Source organism: Pseudophryne corroboree, chromosome 7, assembly GCF_028390025.1.
Source record: "Pseudophryne corroboree isolate aPseCor3 chromosome 7, aPseCor3.hap2, whole genome shotgun sequence".
Taxonomy (NCBI): Eukaryota; Metazoa; Chordata; class Amphibia; order Anura; family Myobatrachidae; genus Pseudophryne; species Pseudophryne corroboree.
The window spans coordinates 285,004,579-285,028,667 of record NC_086450.1 but is presented as its reverse complement, the minus strand read 5'-3'; the positions used below and the strand labels follow the sequence as shown (position 1 = coordinate 285,028,667).

General features: G+C 46.7%; 1 protein-coding gene across 4 annotated transcripts in view; it reads left to right on the top strand.

Moving 5' to 3' along the window:
• The window catches only part of LOC134945111 (ubiquitin carboxyl-terminal hydrolase 22-A), a 459,291-nt gene that overhangs the window by 158,153 nt on the left and 277,049 nt on the right, over positions 1 to 24,089 (top strand). For all 4 annotated transcript variants that reach the window (XM_063934177.1, XM_063934176.1, XM_063934175.1 and 1 more), the window contains exon 5: positions 2,461 to 2,505. In XM_063934177.1, coding sequence (XP_063790247.1) covers positions 2,461 to 2,505 — 45 coding nt within the window. The remainder of the gene's footprint in view (positions 1 to 2,460; positions 2,506 to 24,089) is intronic.

The window sequence follows — 24,089 nt, the reverse complement described above, 5'->3', positions numbered from 1 at the left end:
GCAGAGTTGAGGACTCGTCCTCAATTTTTGCCTAAGGTGGTTTCTTCATTTCATATGAACCAACCTATTGTGGTGCCTGTGGCTACGAGTGACTTGGAGGATTCCAAGTCCCTGGATGTAGTCAGGGCCTTAAAAATCTATGTAGCCAGGACGCCTCGAGTTAGGAAAACAGAAGCACTGTTTGTCCTGTATGCAGCCAACAAAGTTGGCGCTCCTGCTTTGAAGCAGACTATTGCTCGCTGGATCTGTAACACGATTCAGCAGGCTCATTCTACGGCAGGATTGCCGTTAACAAATTCGGTAAAGGCCCATTCCACTAGGAAGGTGGCCTCTTCCTGGGCGGTTGCCCGAGGCGTCTCGGCTTTACAGCTTTGCCGAGCAGCTACCTGGTCAGGTTCAAACACTTTTGCAAAGTTCTATAAGTTTGATACCCTGGCTGATGAGGACCTTGCGTTTGCTCAGTCGGTGCTGCAGAGTCGTCCGCACTCTCCCGCCTGGTTTGGAGCTTTGGTATAAACCCCATGGTCCTTACGGAGTCCCCAGCATCCTCTAGGACGTAAGAGAAAATAAGATTTTAAACCTACCGGTAAATCTTTTTCTCCTAGTCCGTAGAGGCGCCCAGCCCGTCCCAGTGCGGACAAAATCTGCAAGGCTTGTATATAGTTGTTGCTTACATAAGGGTTATGTTACAGTTGAGATCAGTCTTTAGCTGATACTGTTTTTTGTTCATACTGTTAACTGGTTGCGTATATTCCAGGTTATACGGTGTGGATGGTGTGGGCTGGTATGAATCTTGCACTTAGATTAACAAAATCCTTTCCTCGTATTGTCCATCTCCTCTGGGCACAGTTTCTCTAACTGAGGTCTGGAGGAGGGGCATAGAGGGAGGAGCCAGTGCACACCCATTCTAAAGTTCTTTATAGTGCCCATGTCTCCTGCGGAGCCCGTCTATACCCTATGGTCCTTACGGAGTCCCCAGCATCCTCTACGGACTAGGAGAAAAATATTTACCGGTAGGTTTAAAATCTTATTTTTCTTACTAAATGTTCACGTCTATCCTTCTAATAAATAATTCACTTTGGGACTATTAGGTCAGCAAATTGAACCCCACAGAATGAATAACACTTTTAATAATTTAATGGGGTTTTTTTTTTTGTTTAAATTCCCTGGGTACACTGTCATTACAATTTTTTTTTTTTTATAGCTATTGGATTACATGCACAAGTTGAGCAGGCAGGCACAAGAAGAGTTGCTGAAAGTATTGCTATAGGGATTATGTTATCAAATAAAGTACAATCTATTCTTTTTGACAGCACAACAAACAAAAAAATTATAAACTAGGAAACGGTGGTCTCATGTTTGACACTGGACACGATTTTAGGAGATCTGGACTTTAACACCCCCCCCCCCCCCCCCTCCCCCTAATTATTGGGGCGATGGCCCTTTAATCCCTTCATGATTTTTCTTTAGTGGTTCCTGTCTGATCACTAGATCTTAGTTTCTAAGGGGGAACCTGATTAAAAAGAGAGGATGGTTGTGCAGCAGTGCATGAGGTCACATCTGTACAAACATGAAACATGCTGAGGTGTCATAAAATATTGAAATCTTTGTGTACGTCTCCTTTTCCTTCATAGGCCTGGTTTTTCTAAAGACGCACCTTCATGTTCTTTGTTTTATTAGGAATTTAGAAGTGATTCACTTTTTGTTTGTGTTCATGTTTGTTTGTTTGAATATACAACCAATAAACTCACAAATTGCACTGCTGTTAAAGGTTAAAATGGACTTTTCCTACTTTCTTGCTGTGACATCACTGCGCATGACAGGCAACCCCGATTTATCATGTAAATATATATGTATATAATAGACTTATTGCAAGATTACTGGTTTTTGACCAGTTCCCCTCATCTACCACTTCCCTGACATTTCTTGCATCTGTTTTCACATTGAATTGTGCTTGTACTAATCCTCTGACCTGGAATAAATCTTCATACAAAAATTAGTCTACATTCACAAAGATGAGGCTGAAGGTAGTGTAGACTTGGTTATATAGTGTTCTAGCACTGTAATACAATTGCTGTGACCAATATTAACATACCGTATTGGCTTCCTTTGCTCTTCTTGCCATTAGTCTGTTATCTGGAAGTGAAAAACTGGTGCCTTACCCACAGCATTGTTATGATTATTATGATTTATTATAATAAATGTCCACTACTGTTTGCATATGATTAAGCAGCTTGCTGCCTGCCATTTGTGGGAGAGCGTAAAGTCCTTTCCTTATACATTGCCTTCATTGCTTAAAAAATAAGTGCTTAAATCTTCTGAGAGTTGAGGTAACAATGAAGTGTTTGGCTTTAGCTGTTTAGTTGCTTTAGTCTTCATCTCCTTCACTAAAAATGTTTCTTTGATATTGACTTAATAAATTAGACTTGTCTATTTCTTTTTTTTGTTTCGTTTTTTTAGCTTTTGCTCCATCCTTGGTTTCGCCTTACCAGTATGCAATGACAGGTAAGATACGTTATTATTTTGTGTTCTTATTTTATTTGTAAGAGACCAAAAATTATTAGCAGTACTGTACTGACTGAACCTATAAGTCACGTAACATTATTATGCAGTGTTCACATAATGAATATTACAAATACCCCTTTCACACCGGAAATGCCGGATCCCACCCGGGAATTGGAAACTGGTCCTTCCCGGGTGGGATACGGTATTGGACGCTACAGCAGGCTTCCCTGACCCGGCAATATGCCGGGAGGGTTGCCATAGTGGCGGGGGGCGGAGCTGGCAGCGGGGACGCAGGCAGCGCTGGGAGATGAAATCTCTGCGCCGCCTCTTTCTATCTAGTGAACGGGTCCCTGGTCTCATCGACCTGGGAGCCCGTTTACGCTGCCACTGACCCTGTATTCAACCCAGGAATAACACTGCTTTATTCCCGAGTTGAATTTCCGGGTCAGGCGACCCGGGATTTCCGACATGGCGCTTTCACACCACATGCTGACCCATGTCGACCCGGCGTATTGCCGGGTCAATACCGGATTATTTGTGCATTGTGAAAGGGGTAAGAGTTATGCAGCATATAACTATACAATACAAAATTCTACCATCACCAATCAGCAGCAGAGTATAAATAGAACCCAAAATTGCACATGACTCTCTTCTCTCAAGGACCAGGGTTGGCTGCCGCTGGACTAGACCATATCAGTGATGAGTAGCACCTGCATGAAGTAGACCAGTGCTCTGGAGCAGGGGCTCTAGAGACAGAGCTGATGAGACAGGAGTACAGTGGTAGGAAAGTGAGAGGGCCCTGCCCATCAGATCTCACATCCTAGTCTGAAGGGGAGAGCCATAAGGTGGCCTTAAGTGGGTAGTAGAGATGGTGGCAAATGAGTTTTGGAGGGCAGATAGGCTTCTGTTTGTTTTGATGGCACATTTAAGCCTTAGATACTAGAGTCTAATCGAATATGGGTGTTTCACACGAGGGTAACATGGACGTAGGACTGCTAGAAGTACTGGTCTTAGGACTGCTAGAAGTACTGGTAGTGAGAAGGCGATAATTGGAAGAGCAGAGGGGCTGTATTGAGTGCCTATCTGCTTTTTAGGTTTGTTGGATACGAGGAACCACTGTGATGATTGGCAGAGAAGGTAAAGTGAAGTAGAGCAGTGGGAGAGAAAAATAAGACACACAACAGCATGTGGAATAGGTTGATGAGAGGTTATTTTGGAAGGCTAGAGAGGAGGTTATATTAATTAAAGTGAAAGTGATGGAATGAATGAGAATTTTGGTTGCTTCCAAGGCAAGACAGGACCAGACCCTGGAGATGTTCTGAAGATTGAAGCGACAGTAATGAAAGAGGAGTCCTATGCAGTGGACTTGAGACGGAGAAGAGTGTGTTACCTTGGATATATAAGGAGGGAAGGGAACTCTGTAGGGGGGATGGGAAACAAAATTATTTCCATTTTAGACATTTTGAGTATCAGAAAGTGCTTTTGGATCCAGGTTGAGATATATACGAAAAAGAAATGGAAAGGAGGAAGAGATATAAACTTATGTGTCATCAGTGTACAGCTGATATTAGAGGCCGGAGGAGATGAATTCACCAATGTACAAGGTTTTAGAGCAGGGGTGGGGAACCTTTGGCCCTCCAGCTGTTGTTGAACTACACATACCAGCATGACTTTCTACAGTTTTGCTGTTTGGCCCTGCTAAAACTGTTGGAGGGTATGCTGGGAAGTGTAGGTCAACAGCTGAAGGGCCGCAGGTTCCTCACCCCTGTTTTAGAGGGTCAAGAATAGATCTTGTGCTCTGAGTGGTTGGTGAGGTAGGAGGTAAACTAGGAAAGGAAAATGTTACGCAGACCGAAGGAGTGGAAAGTTTTCAAGAGTAGAAGGTGAGAAGTGAAAGTTAAGCTTTAGCAGTGAGAATATAATTGGGGGCTTTGGTGGGTGTTTCCAGGGAGTGGAGAGAGCAAAAGCCAGATTACTTGTTCAAGGAGGGAGTTAGGAAAGGAAGGTGGTGAGAAAGTTGTAAGCAAACCATTCAAGAAAGTTGGAAGCAAATGGAAGAAGGGAATCGGAGCATGTTTATTTGGTGTACTGGTGAGATGGGCATATTTAAAGAAGGAGGGGAAGATACTAAAGGAAAGTGATAGATTGAGGAAGTGAGGAAAATGGGATTTTTCCAGGAGAGGAGTGTGTGGACTTCATCTGCAACAAAACAGCTGGGAGGAGAATGTTTTGTAAGGCTGGTCATACACTAAACCAGTGGCTTTCAAAATCTGTGCTCATGACCCCAAACAGCTCACTACAGGTCACCCAGCAGATGCAGAGGTGTTTGCACTACTCACTGACCCATTTTAGGAGCTAATTCTGTCACATGTTGTTCTGTGAGGAGACCTGGAAAACATGCAATGTGTGCTGTTTTGAGGACAGCATTTGAGAACCTATGCACTAGACAATATATCAGCCACATCGCGTAGTGTGTACCCGTGAGTTTTCCTACCTGTTTATTTGTGATGAGATCTGGCAACTTGTACATAAATGCTAAAACTATATGCCTTGGTTGTTCCTTTTTCATTTTATATATAATATAGAAACCCCACAAGAAATGTAAGTCAATAGGGTATATTCAATTCTTGTCTGAAAGATAGCAGTTTCCGACAGGTTTAGGTCGGAAAGGGTTTCCAACCTATTCAATGCTGGCTTTTTTTTTTTTTTTTTTGTCGGAATCCATGTGTGTATTGTTGGGAATGCGGACAAACCCACAGGTTTCAGCCCTGGTTCCGACAATGTCAATCTGACTTTTTTTTAAAAGTCAGATTGACATTGTCTTAATCGGGGAGATGAGACGGGGGAGTGGGGACAGGTCATGAGAACGAGCGGGGACAGATAGGAGGGGGCAGGATCATGTGCGGTGAGGCAGCCAGGGGACAGAACGAGTGAGGCAGCTGGGGGACAGCACGGATGGGACAGCACGGGGTATGAGCGGCTGTGACAGTTCTCAGAAATGGCCAAATCAGACAGTCAGATTTGGCCGCTCATTGAGAGGCTAATTCAGGTTGGATCACAATAAGCGATCCAAACGCAATTTATGAGAAAAAGATGCAGGCGCATACGCACCGCCTGTCCTGCACATGCGCCCGGATTTTCTGCGGGGCGGCCGCAGAAAATGCGTTTGCCTCTGCCTGTCAATCAGGCAGAGGCTGGGGTGGTGGTGCTGTGTGAACGGGGCCGTGTCGGGAGTGATCGCGGCGGCTGCGCGTGATGACATGCAGCCGCTGCGATGGGTAAGATGGCGTCGGGTCTCCTAGCTGCGCCGGCAGGAGACGTGAATAATTTTAACGAAGAAGCAGAAATTGTGAGAATTTCTGCTTCATAAAGGAGGGGAGGCGCCGGCCAGCATGCTGGGCGTCCTTTCCCAGCGATGGGCGTTCCCCAGCATGCGATTCAAAGGATAGCAAATTAAGCTGATTAGCAGAATTTGCTATCCTTACTGAATTAGCCCCTGAATACTGACCTTTAGGATCCTTTCCGTCGGAGTGACACTGGAAGCAGCAAGTTCCAAAAAGAAATGTGAAACTAGGGATATGTAAAAAAATAAACCAAAATAAAAGTTCTCTTGCTATAATTATAACGTCCAATGCTGTGTGTAGTTTGATTCTAGTCCTGTGAGTCTTTAGCACTTTAAACTATTGAGACCTGAAGCTGGGTACATACTGAATGCTATGTTGGCTGATCTAGCAGATCGGACATAAGACTAATCAGCGCATATCGGACAGTGTGTATGTGCGCGGTCACTAGCGACATCGTCTGCTTTGATGTGCTGCACATCTGACCTGAAGATATTGCTAGCGACACCATGTATACTAATGAAATGACAGAAAAGTGATCGTTCCAGCCTTCATTAACGTCTCTTAATGTGTGTACCCTGATCATATATGTCGGATCGACATATCAACTGGGTATACACATCACTCCAGTGTGTACCCAACTTTTACATAGTGTTCTTCACTGAAAATATTTCCATCAGGGTTACATTTAGTAGTAGGCTGGTGGGGGCAGTGTTCTACTTCACAGTAATGAAAAATGTTGGTATCTTCTTTTTTTTTTTTTTTTTTTTTTTTTTATAAAGACTCTCACAGTTGTTGCCCACTTACTGGTTGGGCACAGATATAATTGTGTCCAGCAATGCACACTGAGAACACAGTGCGCACCTGCATGGATGCCTAAATGTACTGTCTATGCAATGTTCCCATCATACACACCCTACCTCTTAAAGATGGAAGAAGAATTTAAGATGGGAGAGATCTGACTTTCACAATAACATCATAGAAGTGCGATTTGGGAGATCTCTGATGGTAAGAGCATCTGTAGACTGTGCCTTTCACCATTTAAAGTCCATCAGAGGTCCCTACCCTAGACCCCAGTCATATAGATGCCCCCAGAGCAAGTGATCTGAAGAGTATAAGCAGCATTGCCGCTGCAGTTACAGTATGTGACAAACGCAGAGCTCAATCAATAGCGCCCCATTGCTAGGCTAGGAATAGGCAATTTTGGTCACTTGACCACAGTGCTGGTTACTCTATGCTGGGGCCTCACTCTGGAGGAGCTATCCGATTAATGTTGTGAGAATACCGGGTGGCATGTAAAAGGGTCTAGGTGGAGAATACAGACATTGATTTCAAGGATATTAGACATTGTAATTTTTAACCTGCCTTTATATATGGTGTTATTTCCCCATTTGGGTCTAGCTGTGTTGAATCTTTGCTCCTTAGATAGTTTGGTAAAACTGTTTAGAACATTTGCTGGTTGTCACAATTGCTTAGCTCCAGATAAGTGCCCAGTTAAGGAGTGCTTTATGTAGTGCTGCCTTAGCAGCATTGCTTAATTTAATTTTCTCTAACGTCCTAAGTGGATGCTGGGGACTCCGTCAGGACCATGGGGAATAGCGGCTCCGCAGGAGACAGGGCACAAAATAAAGCTTTAGGATTAGGTGGTGTGTACTGGCTCCTCCCCCTATGACCCTCCTCCAAGCCTCAGTTAGGTTTTTGTGCCCGTCCGAGCAGGGTGCAATCTAGGTGGCTCTCTTAAAGAACTGCTTAGAAAAATTTTTTTAGGTTTTTTATTTTCAGTGAGTCCTGCTGGCAACAGGCTCACTGCATCGAGGGACTTAGGGGAGAGAATTTCAACTCACCTGCGTGCAGGATGGATTGGATTCTTAGGCTACTGGACACCATTAGCTCCAGAGGGAGTCGGAACACAGGTCTCACCCTGGGGTTCGTCCCGGAGCCGCGCCGCCGACCCCCCTTACAGATGCTGAAGATTGAAGGTCCGGAAACAGGCGGCAGAAGGCTCTTCAGTCTTCATGAAGGTAGCGCACAGCACTGCAGCTGTGCGCCATTGTTGTCACACACTTCACACCAAGCGGTCACGGAGGGTGCAGGGCGCTGCTGGGGGCGCCCTGGGCAGCAATATTTTAATACCTTAAGGCAAAAGAATACATCACATATAGCCATTAAGGCTATATGTATGTATTTAACCCATGCCAGTTATCTAAATCTACGGGAGGAAAGCCCGCCGAAATAGGGGGCGGGGCTTATTCTCCTCAGCACACAGCGCCATTTTCCTGCTCAGCTCCGCTGTGAGGAAGGCTCCCAGGACTCTCCCCTGCACTGCACTACAGAAACAGGGTAAAACAGAGAGGGGGGGCATTTTTTGGCGATATATTGGATATATTTAAGCTGCTATAAGGAACAACACTTTTATATAAGGTTGTTCTCATATATATTATAGCGCTTGGGTGTGTGCTGGCAAACTCTCCCTCTGTCTCCCCAAAGGGCTAGTGGGGTCCTGTCTTCGATAAGAGCATTCCCTGTGTGTCTGCTGTGTGTCGGTACGTGTGTGTCGACATGTATGAGGACGATGTTGGCGTGGAGGCAGAGCAATTGCCGATAATGGTGATGTCACCCCCCAGGGAGTCGACACCGGAATGGATGGCTTTGTTTATGGAATTACGTGATAATGTCAGCACATTACAAAAATCAGTTGACGACATGAGACGGCCGGCAAACCAGTTAGTACCTGCCCAGGCGTCTCAGACACCGTCAGGGGCTGTAAAGCGCCCTTTACCTCAGTCGGTCGACACAGACCCAGACACAGACACTGAATCTAGTGTCGACGGTGATGAAACAAACGTATTTTCAAGTAGGGCCACACGTTATATGATCACGGCAATGAAGGAGGCTTTGCATATCTCTGATACTGCAAGTACCACAAAAAGGGGTATTATGTGGGGGGTGAAAAAACTACCTGTAGTTTTTCCTGAATCAGAGGAATTAAATGATGTATGTGATGAAGCGTGGGTAAACCCAGATAGAAAAATGCTAATTTCAAAAAAGTTATTAGCATTATACCCTTTCCCGCCAGAGGTTAGGGCGCGCTGGGAAACACCCCCTAGGGTGGATAAGGCGCTCACACGCTTATCAAAACAAGTGGCGTTACCGTCTCCTGATACGGCCGCCCTCAAGGATCCAGCGGATAGGAGACTGGAAACTACCCTAAAAAGTATATACACACATACTGGTGTTATACTGCGACCGGCCATCGCCTCAGCCTGGATGTGCAGTGCTGGGGTCGTCTGGTTGGATTCCCTGACTGAAAATATTGATACCCTGGATAGGGACAGTATTTTATTGACTATAGAGCAATTAAAGGATGCTTTCCTTTATATGCGAGATGCGCAGAGAGATATTTGCACTCTGGCATCGAGAGTAAATGCGATGTCCATATCTGCCAGAAGGAGTTTATGGACGCGACAGTGGTCAGGTGATGCGGATTCCAAACGACATATGGAAGTATTGCCGTATAAAGGGGAGGAATTATTTGGCGTCGGTCTATCGGATCTGGTGGACACGGCAACTGCCGGAAAATCCACCTTTTTACCTCAGACCCCCTCCCAACAGAAAAAGACACCGTCTTTTCAGCCGCAGTCCTTTCGTTCCTATAAGAACAAGCGGACAAAAGGACAGTCATATCTGCCTCGGGGCAGAGGAAGGGGTAAGAGAGGGCAGCAAGCAGCCCCTGCCCAGGAACAGAAGCCCTCCCAGGGTTCTGCAAAGCCCTCAGCATGACGCTGGGGCCTTACAAGCGGACTCAGGAACGGTGGGGGGTCGACTCAAGAATTTTAGCGCACAGTGGGGTTGCTCACAGGTGGACCCCTGGATTCTGCAGGTAGTATCTCAGGGTTACAGGTTGGAATTCGAGAAGTCTCCCCCTCGCCGGTTCCTAAAGTCTGCTTTGCCAACGTCTCCCTCAGACAGGGCGACGGTATTGGAAGCCATTCACAAGCTGTTTTCTCAGCAGGTGATAGTCAAGGTACCCCTCCTACAACAGGGAAAGGGGTATTACTCCACGCTATTTGTGGTACCGAAGCCGGACGGCTCGGTAAGACCTATTCTAAATCTGAAATCTTTGAACCTGTACATACAAAAATTCAAGTTCAAGATGGAGTCACTCAGAGCAGTGATAGCGAATCTGGAAGAAGGGGACTTTATGGTGTCCCTGGACATAAATGATGCTTACCTGCATGTCCCAATTTGCCCTTCACATCAAGGGTACCTCAGGTTCGTGGTGCAAAACTGTCATTATCAGTTTCAGACGCTGCCGTTTGGATTGTCCACGGCACCTCGGGTCTTTACCAAGGTAATGGCCGAAATGATGATTCTTCTGCGAAGAAGAGGCGTATTAATTATCCCTTACTTGGACGATCTCCTGATAAGGGCAAGGTCCAGAGAACAGCTGGAGGACGGAGTAGCACTAACCCAAGTAGTGCTGCAACAACACGGGTGGATTCTGAATTTTCCAAAATCTCAGTTGACCCCGACAACAACACGTCTGCTGTTCCTGGGAATGATTCTGGACACGGTTCAGAAAAAGGTGTTTCTTCCGGAGGAGAAAGCCAGGGAGTTATCCGAACTTGTCAGGAACCTCCTAAAACCAGGGACAGTGTCTGTGCATCAATGCACAAGAGTCCTGGGAAAGATGGTGGCTTCTTACGAAGCGATTCCATTCGGCAGATTCCACGCACGAACTTTTCAGTGGGATCTGCTGGACAAATGGTTCGGATCGCATCTGCAGATGCATCAGCGGATAACCTTATCGCCACGGACAAGGGTGTCTCTTCTGTGGTGGTTACAGAGTGCTCATCTGTTAGAGGGCCGCAGATTCGGCATACAGGACTGGGTCCTGGTGACCACGGATGCCAGTCTGAGAGGCTGGGGAGCGGTCACACAAGGAAGAAACTTCCAGGGAGTATGGTCAAGCCTGGAGATGTCTCTTCACATAATTATACTGGTGCTAAGAGCGATTTACAATGCTCTAAGTCTGGCAAAACCCCTGCTTCAGGGTCAGCCGGTGTTGATCCAGTCGGACAACATCACGGCAGTCGCCCACGTAAACAGACAGGGCGGCACAAGAAGCAGGACAGCAATGGCAGAAGCTGCAAGGATTCTTCGCTGGGCGGAAGATCATGTGATAGCACTGTCAGCAGTATTCATTCCGGGAGTGGACAACTGGGAAGCAGACTTCCTCAGCAGACACGATCTACACCCGGGAGAGTGGGGACTTCATCCAGAAGTCTTCCACATGATTGTGAACCGTTGGGAAAAACCAATGGTGGATATGATGGCGTCCCGCCTCAACAAAAAACTGGACAGGTATTGCGCCAGGTCAAGAGATCCTCAGGCAATAGCTGTGGACGCTCTGGTAACACCGTGGGTGTTCCAGTCAGTGTATGTGTTCCCTCCTCTGCCTCTCATACCAAAAGTACTGAGAATTATACGGCAAAAGGGAGTAAGAACGATACTAGTGGCTCCGGATTGGCCAAGAAGAACTTGGTACCCGGAACTTCAAGAGATGCTCACGGAGGATCCGTGGCCTCTACCTCTAAGACGGGACCTGCTTCAGCAGGGACCGTGTCTATTCCAAGACTTACCGCAGCTGCGTTTGACGGCATGGCGGTTGAACGCCGAATTCTAAAGGAAAAAGGCATTCCGGAAGAGGTCATTCCTACACTGGTAAAAGCCAGGAAGGAGGTGACTGCACAACATTATCACCGCATTTGGAGAAAATATGTTGCGTGGTGTGAGGCCAGGAAGGCCCCCACGGAGGAATTTCAACTGGGTCGATTCCTACATTTCCTGCAAACAGGATTGTCTATGGGCCTCAAATTGGGGTCCATTAAGGTTCAAATTTCGGCCCTGTCGATTTTCTTCCAGAAAGAATTGGCTTCAGTTCCTGAAGTCCAGACTTTTGTAAAAGGAGTACTACATATACAGCCCCCGGTTGTGCCCCCAGTGGCACCGTGGGATCTTAATGTAGTCTTGGATTTTCTCAAATCCCATTGGTTTGAGCCGCTCAAATCGGTGGAGCTGAAGTATCTTACATGGAAAGTAACCATGCTACTGGCCCTGGCTTCAGCCAGGAGAGTGTCAGAATTGGCGGCTTTGTCATATAAGAGCCCATATCTGATTTTCCATACGGACAGGGCAGAACTGCGGACGCGTCCTCATTTTCTGCCTAAGGTGGTGTCAGCGTTTCACCTGAACCAGCCTATTGTGGTGCCTGCGGCTACTAACGAGTTGGAGGATTCCAAGTTGTTGGACGTGGTCCGGGCATTGAAAATATATATTTCAAGAACGGCGGGAGTCAGAAAGTCTGACTCACTGCTTATATTGTATGCACCCAACAAGATGGGTGCTCCTCGGAGGGGGTACTCAGGGATGCCCAGGCCTCATTTGTGAAGTTTGTCTGGAACGACAAACCCCCACGGATTGCCTTTAATATACTTCGACTTCCTCGCTCTGAGGGAGGCCGAGGTTTTCCCGATATCAAACTCTACTACATGGCTAGCCATCTCAGTCAAATAGTGGCCTCATTTGCACCCCGTGGCTGTATCGCCTGGGTTGATCTTGCCGCAATTTCTATAGGGATGCGTTCACTGGCTTCGCTGTGGGGCCTGGGCAAACCACACCGGCTGGCTCTTAGGGACATCTCTCCTTCCCTTAAGTTCCACCTATCTACATGGCACAAATCTATTACGAAATACTGCTTATCTTCCCCACTATCCCCTCTTACACCCCTGTGGGACAACCCGGACTTTCCCGCCGGGATCCCCCCTCGTAAGTTTACATCCTGGTTTAATGCCCGGATCCTTGTGGTCCACGACCTATCCCTACAAGGCCAATGGATGTCATTAGATGATATCAAATCCAAATTCCCCTCAATGTCCCCTCCCTTCTTTGAATATTTCCAACTCCGCCACTTCCTCCTATCCCTGCCACAGGCCGACGCCCAGAGGGACCTTACACCCTTTGAGACTCTATGTCTTGCAAAACCCATAAGCAGAGGCCTAATCTCGCAAATATACACCCTGTTGGTTGAGACCACCTCTGGGCCGCAGACCCGTCATGAGCGGGAGTGGGAGAGGGACTTGGGCCCCCCCCCTGACGAAACCTGTTGGGAGGAGGTACGGGAGGGCATCGCTAAAAGTTCATTATCTACCCGACTCAAGGAGACATCCTATAAATTGTATTACCGGTGGTATTATACCCCAGATAAACTATCGCGGATGTTCCCTTCTGCCACCCCGGTATGCTGGAGGGGCTGCGGCCTAAGGGGCACTCTCCTTCATATTTGGTGGACATGCCCACGCATCGTCAACTACTGGAAGAGGGTGCTCGATATATTGAACTCGTTAGCAGGGCTTAAGCTTACACTAGACCCATGGATGTTTCTACTGGCCCGCCCGCATCCGGACCTTGACCCACTATTGAATAAATTATTTTCCCATATATTAGTAGCGGCTAAATCCTTGATAGCCAAAAACTGGAAAACCGCCGCCCCGCCCACGATTCCTGCTCTGAACAACCACATATGGTCCGTGGCCAACATGGAAAAAATCACATATTATCTGCATGACTGCCCCCACAAATTTGAATTAGTTTGGGGCCCATGGTTAACCGCACGGCCCCTCTCAATATAAGATTCAAACCTAGCCTCTGACCGTGTCTCATCGACTTCCGAGCGGGACGCGCCTGGACCCTTCCTCCGGACGCCGCCACGCACTCTTAATACCTGAATGCCCCTGCATTACTACATATTATACAGGTATGCCTTTCCCATAAGTAGTGTTTATAACTATAGTGGTTAATCCAGCTGTTGTACCCCCACAACTACATAGAACGGACTTGTTATACCCTCTCTTCCCTTTTTTCTCTTCCTTTCCTCTCTCTCTGTTCCCCCTCTCCCCCCTCCCTCCACCTGTTGATGTTCCCATTCTCCCCTCTTATGCGCTCCTTATATGAGGAGAAATTTTGCTTAACTGCTTAACTATTCACAAAATAATTGAAAAACAGACACCTTGTAGACTGTTATGTACATTTTATTATGTCACTGTTTTTTCTCTGTTTTTTTGGTTATGTGCCATGTATTGTTGATCTCTCAGTCTATCTTGGTGTCAATAAAGAAAACTGTTTAAAAAAAAAAAAAAAAAGATGGGTGCTCCTGCTTCTAAGCAGACGATTGCTCGTTGGATTTGTAGCACAATTCAACTTGCACATTCTGTGGCAGGCTTGCCACAACCTAAATCTGTCAAGGCCCATTCCACAAGGAAAGTGGGCTCATCCTGGGCGGCTGCCCGGGGAGTCTCGGCATTACAACTCTGCCGAGCTGCTACTTGGTCAGGGGCAAACACGTTTGCAAAATTCTACAAATTTGATACCCTGGCTGAGGAGGACCTTGAGTTCTCTCATTCGGTGCTGCAGAGTCATCCGCACTCTCCCGCCCGTTTGGGAGCTTTGGTATAATCCCCATGGTCCTGACGGAGTCCCCAGCATCCACTAGGACGATAGAGAAAATAAGAATTTACTTACCGATAATTCTATTTCTCGTAGTCCGTAGTGGATGCTGGGCGCCCATCCCAAGTGCGGATTGTCTGCAATACTTGTACATAGTTATTGTTACAAAAAAATCGGGTTGTTATTTGTTGTGAGCCGTCTGTTCAGAGGCTCCTACGTTTGTCATACTGTTAACTGGGTTCAGATCACAAGTTGTACGGTGTGATTGGTGTGGCTGTTATGAGTCTTACCCGGGGTTCAATATCCTTCCTTATTGTGTACGCTCGTCCGGGCACAGTATCCTAACTGAGGCTTGGAGGAGGGTCATAGGGGGAGGAGCCAGTACACACCACCTAATCCTAAAGCTTTATTTTGTGCCCTGTCTCCTGCGGAGCCGCTATTCCCCATGGTCCTGACGGAGTCCCCAGCATCCACTACGGACTACGAGAAATAGAATTATCGGTAAGTAAATTCTTATAATAATAATAATAATAATAATTATTATTATTATCATTATTATTGTTTTTAATGTATTTATTTGTGTCTTTGATTTTATCGCTGCTCTGACAGCATCAATTCTATCAAGCGACTTTAAAAAAAAAAATAAGAATGGGACTGAGATGCTGGCAGATACAACAAGAATTGTGAGACTACAGTTGAAAAATGTAAGGTCTGGAGGGTGACCCAGATAGTGGCCTTCATTTAGCAATGATAGCATTTGCAATTGTGCATGCAGATAGTTTTGCAAATGTGAACACTAAAAATGTAACTACAGTAGGAGGTGTTAAATACCTTCTTGCTGCATTTGCAATCATAACGTTGCAACATAAGTCACATCGCTGCGACAGACCTCACAGCCTTGGATCAGCATTGACCATCCGAGTAAGCCTCCGATTACGTAGGCTGGCTGTCACAGGGGACTTTGTGAGGCCGAGAAATCTCCTCCTTTAGATTCAGTCCCTTGGCCTCCTCACTCCTGGAAAATGGGCCCCCGTTTCCTGCAAGCGCTGACTGCCCCCCAAAACACAGACAGAGGCTTACGGAGGGCTGCCTGCAATCAAACAGGAACCCCTAGCACAGTTTCCAGATAATGTGGAAACTGCACAAGTGATTGTACAAGCTAACGTTACTTAATGAGGGCCAGTGACTGTAAACCCATGCAGCTGATGCCGGTATTAGAAGCAGCCGTGTGATCAGACTGGATCCATGAGCTTTGGCTTTCTTTATAGGCTTTTTCTTCTCCCAAGCAGAGGAGCAGATAGGACTTCAGTTGAGTAATCATTAATGACAGAGCCTCATTGACGGTATTAGGGTCTTGAGAGGGGCTTTTGTTTGTCATTCTCACAAAGTGTAGGGTACATTTCAAGTTTGAATTTGGCTCTACACATGCACTGAGTAAACCTGAGGAGCTCGGTCTGATAGTGACCTTTTTTTCATTTGCTCCAAATGTCACTGCCAGTTGCTTACTGGACAGAATGGTAGATACCTTTGCTAGTCTTGTGATGCTACAGTCCATCCTACAGTCTTTCCCCAGTGTTTTCCCCAGAAGTATTTTCCAGCCAGGGTATTTTCCAGGGTGGCATCAAGAAGTATCCAGGTGGGGGCCTTCAAAAGAATGCGTTTATACAGTTTCCAGATACTGCCCAATTGCTTTTTGAATGCAAGCTATTTATTTTAACAGCTACCAGAGAAACTGTCACCACTTGCTGACACCACAGGTTTTTTTGTTTTGTATTTTACAGCTACCAGAGGATACATAGACAGAGAGTGGACGCAGGAGGACCACTCTCTTTAATATACGCAGGCGACTGTTCCTACCCGGACAGCATGCCCTTGCTTTAATTCAGGGGGAGGGATCTGTGCCCTCCAGCCTGATGCCATCTTGCACTGTGACAAACTAAACACTGATGTGCGCATCCTCTGTTGCCCGACACCGTCACCAACGCGTCCTTGTTGCCAGACTTGGATGCCGGATGGGAAGAATATGTGACCATGATTTCAGCGCAACTTGGCTGTGTCAGTCACATGCTCTTCTCATCGAGGACGCCGTCTGACATCTGAGTCCGCCATCAACAAGGACCTGTTGGCAAGTGTGCTGGGAGACGGGGGATGCGTGCAATGGTAGTGAGTTGGAGTGGTGGGTGAGGCCTGTCTGCCACCAGGTGATTTCTTGCTGGGCGCACTGGCCGGAAGAAAAAGCCTGGAGAGCACACGGTGGTAGTATGAATGGTCAGAACCTATTGGGGTAAAAATGTAAGCACTTACAGTACATCAGTCATTCCCTACCTCGGTCCTCAAGTACCTCCAACAGTTCATGTTTTCCAGGCCTCCTCACAGGATTGCAGGTGATTTAATTTGCTCCACCTGTGCGTCTTTTAAAATGTGTCAATGAGTAATGAATACACCTGTTCAACTGCTAGGAGACATGGAAAACATGAACTGTTGTGGGTACTTGAGGACCGAGGTTGGGAACCACTGACTTACATGATTAAGGGGTCTATTTACTAAGCCTTGGATGGAGATACCAGCCAATCCACTCCTAACTAACATTTCATAGGCTGGGTTTGAAAAATGGCAGTTAGGAGTTGATTGGCTGGTACTTTATCTCCATCCAAGGCTTAGTAAATAGACCCCCAAATTTTGTTTGTTCTGCAATTTTCCTATAGTTTCATGTCATGAGTATCATAGTTGAGTATTCAGTCATAGGGATCATTTTAGCAGGTTCTAGTGTTGAGCTTCAGCTTATTTTGCCTTGCCGTCACAGTGCATCTCGCGGTGCATTTACTGCAGCGGGGTACACTGGTATTCCACAGGGAATAACATTGGGGTGTAGAGTTGGATCTTGATCCGAGGCACCAACAGGCTAAAACTTTGACTGTTCCCAGGATGCCTTGCACCGCCTCCTCTATAACCCCGCCTCCAGGCACTGGAGCTCAGTTTGTAAGTTAGTGCCTGCAGTACAGGGAGGGCTGCGCTAGATAGCCCTGGAAAGATCTTTTCTGAAGAAAGAAGACTTCAAGGGCTGCAGCACAGTCACTTAGAAGTGCTATATGTCAGTCTGACATAGCATGCTGCGCCTCCCTCACCTCCCCCAGCGGCGCTGTATACTACTACGCCCTGGTTGCCGGGTACTTACAGCGGAGGCGCTTCGGCTTCATCAGGCACACACCCGCCGCTGCTCTCCGGGATCGCGTGGCCGCAAGATCAGGGAGGAGGTAAGAGGGTCCCCCAGGTGGGCAGATTCTCTGTCAATTCAGTTACAACAATTAACTCAGTCTCTGGTTAAACACCTAACCCTCTCCCTCCTAGGACCGAAGGGTCATCTAAGCAGGCCATTACTTCCTCACAATCCACGCATGTAACAGATACTTCATGTGATGAAGATAGCGTATAAACTGATCCCTCCGACACTGATGCAGTTGCTTCTGATGGGGAATCTATTTCACAGGTGGATGTTCCTGACCTCTTGGATGCTATCAAACTGATTCTTAAGATTGATGAATTTGAACCTCCAGATACGTCTAAGAAACCCGATAAGTTCAAACGTCAGAAGGTCACTAAATTAGTTTTGCCCCATTCTGACCATTTAGTTGACATACGTCAGGAATCCTGGGAGTATCCAGGTAGGAAATTCTCCCTGTCTAAGAAGATGCTAGCTCGTTATCCCCTCGCTGCAGAGTTAAGTAAAAATTGGGAAACGCCTCCACCGCCGGTGGACTCGCATGTCGTGTGTCTGGTGGTGTCCTCTACTCTGCCTGTCACTACAGTCACTTCCCTGAAGGAACCGACGGATAAGAGCATGGAGGGTTGCTTAAAGTCTATTTACACCCTTGCAGGTGCTGTGCATAGACCGACTATAGCGGCTTCTTGGGCTGCGAAGGCTATTGAAGCCTGGGTTCGAAAAGTTGAAGTGGAGCTACCTTCTAATTTTTCTGATAATGCCAGACAGTGTCTTTCATATATTACATTCAGGAGGTGGCCTCTGACGCCGGTGTGCTGGCAGCCAAAGCTTCTACTACGTCCATTCTGGCTCGCTGGATTCTGTGGTTGTGGATCTGGACTAAAAAGACCTTGGAGGTGATCCCTTTTAAGAGAATCATCCTTTTTGGGGAAGATCTGAACAATATTGTTGCTGATTTAGTGTCTGCTAAAAGTGCATGTCAGCCGGCTCCGGAGGCTAAAAGTACCACCTTTCTTTCGACCTCCAAGTACAGCAAAGGGTAAGGTGTACCCGAAACAGGCTCACACTCCCAAAACCTCTAAGCCCAAACCTAAATGTTCCTGGGCTTCCTGTCAGCCTGCTTCCAAACCAGACAAGCCTGTTGCATGACTGGGCGGGCCTCCTTCTGGGGGTTCCCAGGGTGGGAGGCCGACTTCTACGGTTTGCCCAGGTATAGTTATAGACCACTTCAGACGCCTGGGTAAGGGAAGTCGTCACTCATGGATACGCCATCTCTTTCAAGACGCATCCCCCTCGCCAGTTTTGCTCGACAAATATCACTCTGAATCCGGTAAAAGCACAAACTCTCCATTTGGTGCTACAGTCCCTCCTGGACATATGGGTGGTTGTGCCGGCTCTGGCTCAGAGAGGCAGGGGTACTATGCAACGCTGTTCCTAGTTCCGAAACCGAATGGTTCCTCCTGGCCCATTCTCAACCTCAAGTCTCTGAACAAGTTTGTGAAGGTTTCCAAGTTCTGTATAGAAACTCTTTGCTTTATTGTTCTGGCCTTTGAGACTATATGGTATCCCTGGACATACAGGATGCTTACCTACATATACCTATAGCCATATCACATCAGCAATACCTGCGGTTTGCTATTGGTAACCCACATTATCAATTCCATGCCTTGCCTTTTGGACTGACTACGGCTCCGCGAATCTCACCAAGCTCATGGCAGTTAGGACTGCTTTGCTCCACTGTCAGGGTATCGGGATCCTGCCGTATCTGGACAACTTGTTGATCCTGGAGAACTCCCCAGAGATTCTCCTCAGTCATCTGGAACTGACGGTCCAATTCCTGCAAGCCCATGGGTGGCTCATCAACTGGAAGAAATCCTCCCTGGTCCCTGCTCAGAACATTGTGCACCTGGGAGCGTTGTTGGATACACACAACCAACGGTGGTTCTTGTCCCAAGAGAAAGTCCTGAAACTTCAGGACAGGATAAGATGCTTCCTTTCTTGTCCGCGAGTGTCGATACACTCGGCGGTGCAAGTACTAAGCCTCATGGTGTCTGCTTTCGAGATGGTAGAGTACGCTCAATTTCACTCTCGCCCTCTACGGAAGCTAATCCTTGCCAAGTGGGATGGCCTTCCTCACCGAATCAGGTCTCAAATGATTTCCTTGACTCCAGAAGTTTGTCACTGAGCTGGTGGCTACAGGACCAACAATTGAGCAGGGGTCGTCCCTTCTGGATCTCCAACTGGGTCCTCCTAATGACGGGTGCCAGTCTGCGGGGTTGGGGCGCGGTGTTGAAGCAACACTATCCTCAGGGTCGGTGGACCAGGCAGGAATCTCTCCTCCCGATAAATATTCTGGAATTGCGGGCAGTATTCAATGCTTTGAAACTGGCCCTGCCTCTGGTACAGAACATGCCTGTTCAAGTACAGTCGGACAACGCCACCATGGTGGCGTACATAAATCATCTAGGCGGCACTCGAAGCCGCATGGCAGTTTTGGAAGTGTCAAAAGATTCTTCAATGGGCGGAAAGCTATCTGTCAGCCATAGCGGCAGTGTTCATTCCGGGAGTCCTCAACTGGGAAGCGGACTTTCTCAGTCGTCAGGACGTACATGCCGGAGAGTGGAGCCTTCATCCAGAAGTATTTCCACTCCTAGTGGACAAATGGGGCCTACCAGATGTAGACGGAATCGCAAGGTTCCGGTCTTTAGAGCAAGGACCAGGGATCCTCAAGCAGCGTTTGTGGACGCACTGGCAATTCCATGGAACTTTCGCCTGCCGTACGTGTCCCCTCCGTTGTCACTCCTGCCCAGGATAATAACGAAGTTAAGCAAGAAGGAGGAATCCTACTCCTGATCCCTCCGGCGTGGCCCAGACTGCATTGGTTCTCAGACCCACAGGGTCTCTCGATAGAGCGTCCTCTTCTACTTCCTCAACGCCCAGACCTCCTCGTTCAGGGCCGCTGTGTTTACCAGGATTTGGCCTGGCTGGATTTGACGGCGTGGCTCTTGAAGCTTCAGTTCTGAGAGCCAAAGGTTTTTCTGAGGCGGTCATTCAAACGATATTGAAAGCCTGTAAACCGGCTTCAGCTCGGATTTATTATAGGGTCTGGAATTCTTATTTCACCTGGTGTGCAGCTAAGAATTGTGATGCATACAGGTTCAGTACTGCCAAACTCCGGGCGTTTCTGCAGCAGGGCCTGCCTCAAGGTTCATGTTTCAGTCCTGTTGATTTGGTTTCAGAGAAAATTGCGACTCTGCTTGACGTTCATACCTTCACTAAGGGTGTTTTACGGATTCAACCTCCCTATGTTCCTCCTGTGGCTACTTGGGAGTTGTCGGTTGTTCTTGACGTCCTACAAGAGTCTCCTTTTGAACCTCTTGAGTCTGTGGACCTTTAAATGGCTTACGTTTAAGGTTTTGTTTTTGCTGGCTATTGCCTCTGCTAGACGGGTTTTAGACCTGGGTGCCTTATCCTGTAGGTCTCCCTTTCTGAATTTTCCCCGTGACCATGCAATTCTTAGAACTCGCCCTGGTTATCTACATAAGGTGGTGTCATCTTTCCAACTTAACCAAGAGATTGTGGTTCTGGACTTTATCTCTCCTGATTTGTCTTCCAAAGAGCGGTCTTTGGATGTGGCACGGGCTCTCTATCTATGTAAAGAGAACCGCCTCCCTTCAGAGATCTGATTCTCTTTGTCCATTTTGCTTTTCATAAACGTGGCTGGCATGCGAATAAGCAGACCTTGGCCAGATGGATTAGAATGGTGATTGCACAAGCTTATGTACAGGCTGGACTTCCAGATCCTGCTACTATCAAGGCCCATTCTACTCGGTCTGTTGGACCTTCTTGGGCGACTCACCGTGGCGCGTCCCTGGAACAATTGTGTAAGGTGGTTACGTGGTCCTCTGTGAACACGTTCATTAGGTTCTATACCTTTGATACTTCCGCCTCCCAGGATGCTTCCTTTGGACGCCGGGTTCTAGTGCCCGCTACAGTGCATCCCCTCCCATGAGGAACTACTTTAGGACATCCCCAATGTTATTCCCTTTGGAATACCAGTGTACCCCGCTGCAGAAAAGGAGATTTATGGTAAGACTTACCATTGTTAAATCTCTCTGCGAGGTACACTGGATTCCGCAGGGCGCCCACCCTGACGCACTTAGCTTCTTTGGGTTTGTATGGCATTAGCCGCTGGTATCTTCTCCTGTCATGAGAATGTGGTTCGCTGTGGCTACTAACAGTTATCGTCTCTTACCTGCTGCTGCATTGGACTGGGTAGCAAATTTGAGCTCCAGTGCCTGGAGGCCGGGTAATAGAGGAGGCGTTGCAAGTCATCCTGGGAACAGTCAAAGCTTTAGCCTGTTGGTGCCTCGGATCAAGATCCAACTCTGCAGGCAGAGGCGTTCACATATCTGCGCCGCGACTGCATCACCCATTCTGCGCAGTCCCCGAACTCCGGAGAAATGCAGTAAGGATTGGTTATTGCTGGTAGATAGGCACCGTTTATTTATATTGATGCTGACATATTGCAGACGACTGTAGAACTACAGGTCAGAGTGCCTCTCTTTATTGCACTTGCCCTACTGCACCAGAAATTTGCTTATTGTCTGATAGTCCAGCTCATATTGGGCCACGTGGATTTGCCTTTTCTCCCTCTAATTTAATCTAATTTTTTTAATTCCCTGGATTTTGTTGCACCATTGTGAGACTGATTTTTTGTGTAATGTGATTTGCATGCCATCTAGTGGCCGTAGTTGTTACTGCAAGACCATATTTGGAGATCCGGGCTTCTGGCCTTGTTACTTTCTATTGAAAATGGATACATTTGTGGCTCTGACGGCTGCTCCTAAGAATCAGTGATGTAGCGGTGGAGTCAGATGTGCTGATGGTAACTTGCAAGCTATGCTGAGGATACTTCTGTGACTGCTGGTGCTAATGTCACTCTCCCAGCTTCTAACTCTTGGGTGTTTCCTGCTCCTCTATCATACGCAGAGGTGATCAGAGCTTTTCAGGAAACTGTTGAGCTGTTACTGCAAAAACAAGCTGATAAATTTATAGGAGCAATAGCTGATATAAAATCGCATTTATCTACTATATCTCATCAAGTCTAAGAAAATAAGATTCGTATTGTGGCTAATTTTCATATTGCGGAGCTAAAACAGCAAGTGTCTTCTGTACTACCATACAGTTGCTCTCCAAGGTCCAATATCTTGAAAATAGGTTGGTTCTCAATAACCTATGGCGGGTTGGCCTCAGCGAATCTGTCAAAGCCCTGATATTACTAAATTCCTGCTATCTGACCTTCCTGTGCTCCTTGGCATTTCGGAGGAATTACGGTCCATTAATATTGAATCCGCAAACCATTTGGGTCCTTTTCGTGACTCTCATAATACCATGCCATGTGCAGTCATCTTTAAGTGTCTGCACTTTTGCCACAAGGAACATATTTGATCCACTGTCGAGAAAAAAGCTCTGTCTCGGGATGGCAAACGTATTTCTATTTTCCAGGACTACTCTGCGGAGGTCTCAAGAGCCAGCAGAGAGATGACTCCGGTCTGCTCTCAACTTGTACGAAAAGCCGGTAAACTGTGTGCTCTACTTTACCTTGCTCGTCTGAGGATCTTTTCATTGCAAAGGTCCCAGAGACTTCACCGCAATCTTATCTTCAGGGGCAGTATGGATGGTGTAATGGTTGGCATTACTGCCTCAAAGCTCTGTCATGGGTTTAATTACAATCCTGGCCATAACTGGGTGGAGTTTGTATATTCTCCCCGTAATTGCGTGGGTTTCCTCCTGTTGCTCCTGTTTCCTATCACAATCCAAATATATACTAGTAGGTTAATTAGTTCACAATAAAATAAACCCTATCGTGCATGTGTGTGTGTGTGTGTGTGTGTGTGTGTGTGTATGTATATATATATATATATATATATATATATATATATATATATATATATATATATAAAATAGGGAATGTAGATTGTAAGTTCCACTGGGGCAGGGACTGATGTGAATGGCCCAAAATATTTTCTGTAAAGCGCTGCGGAATACGTGGTGTGCATTATATAAATAACTGGAAATAAAAAAAATAATAAATGGGAGGGTGGTGACACCACACAGTCTTCTGATATGGATCATAATAATGAAATATATTGTTTTGGAATGTTTCTACTCTTCTCTTATCTGCTATCTCAAAACGGTCTCTTTCCTCATATTGACGTTAGTTTTAACAATATTTGCATACATAGGCCCAGATTTATCAAGCCTTGGAAAGTGATAAATAGCACGGTGATAAAGTACCAGCCAACCAGCTCCTAACTGTCATTTTTCAAACACAGCCTGTGACATGGTAGGTGGGAGCTGATTGGCTGGTACTTTATCACTGTGCTATTTATCAATCTCCAAGGCTTGATAAATCTGGGTCATAGTTTACAGTTCAAATTTCTCAATGTTCTCCCTATTGTCATTGTACTTGCTTGTTAGTTGGGTTATGGCCTGGCTGAGAGCTCACAAACTAT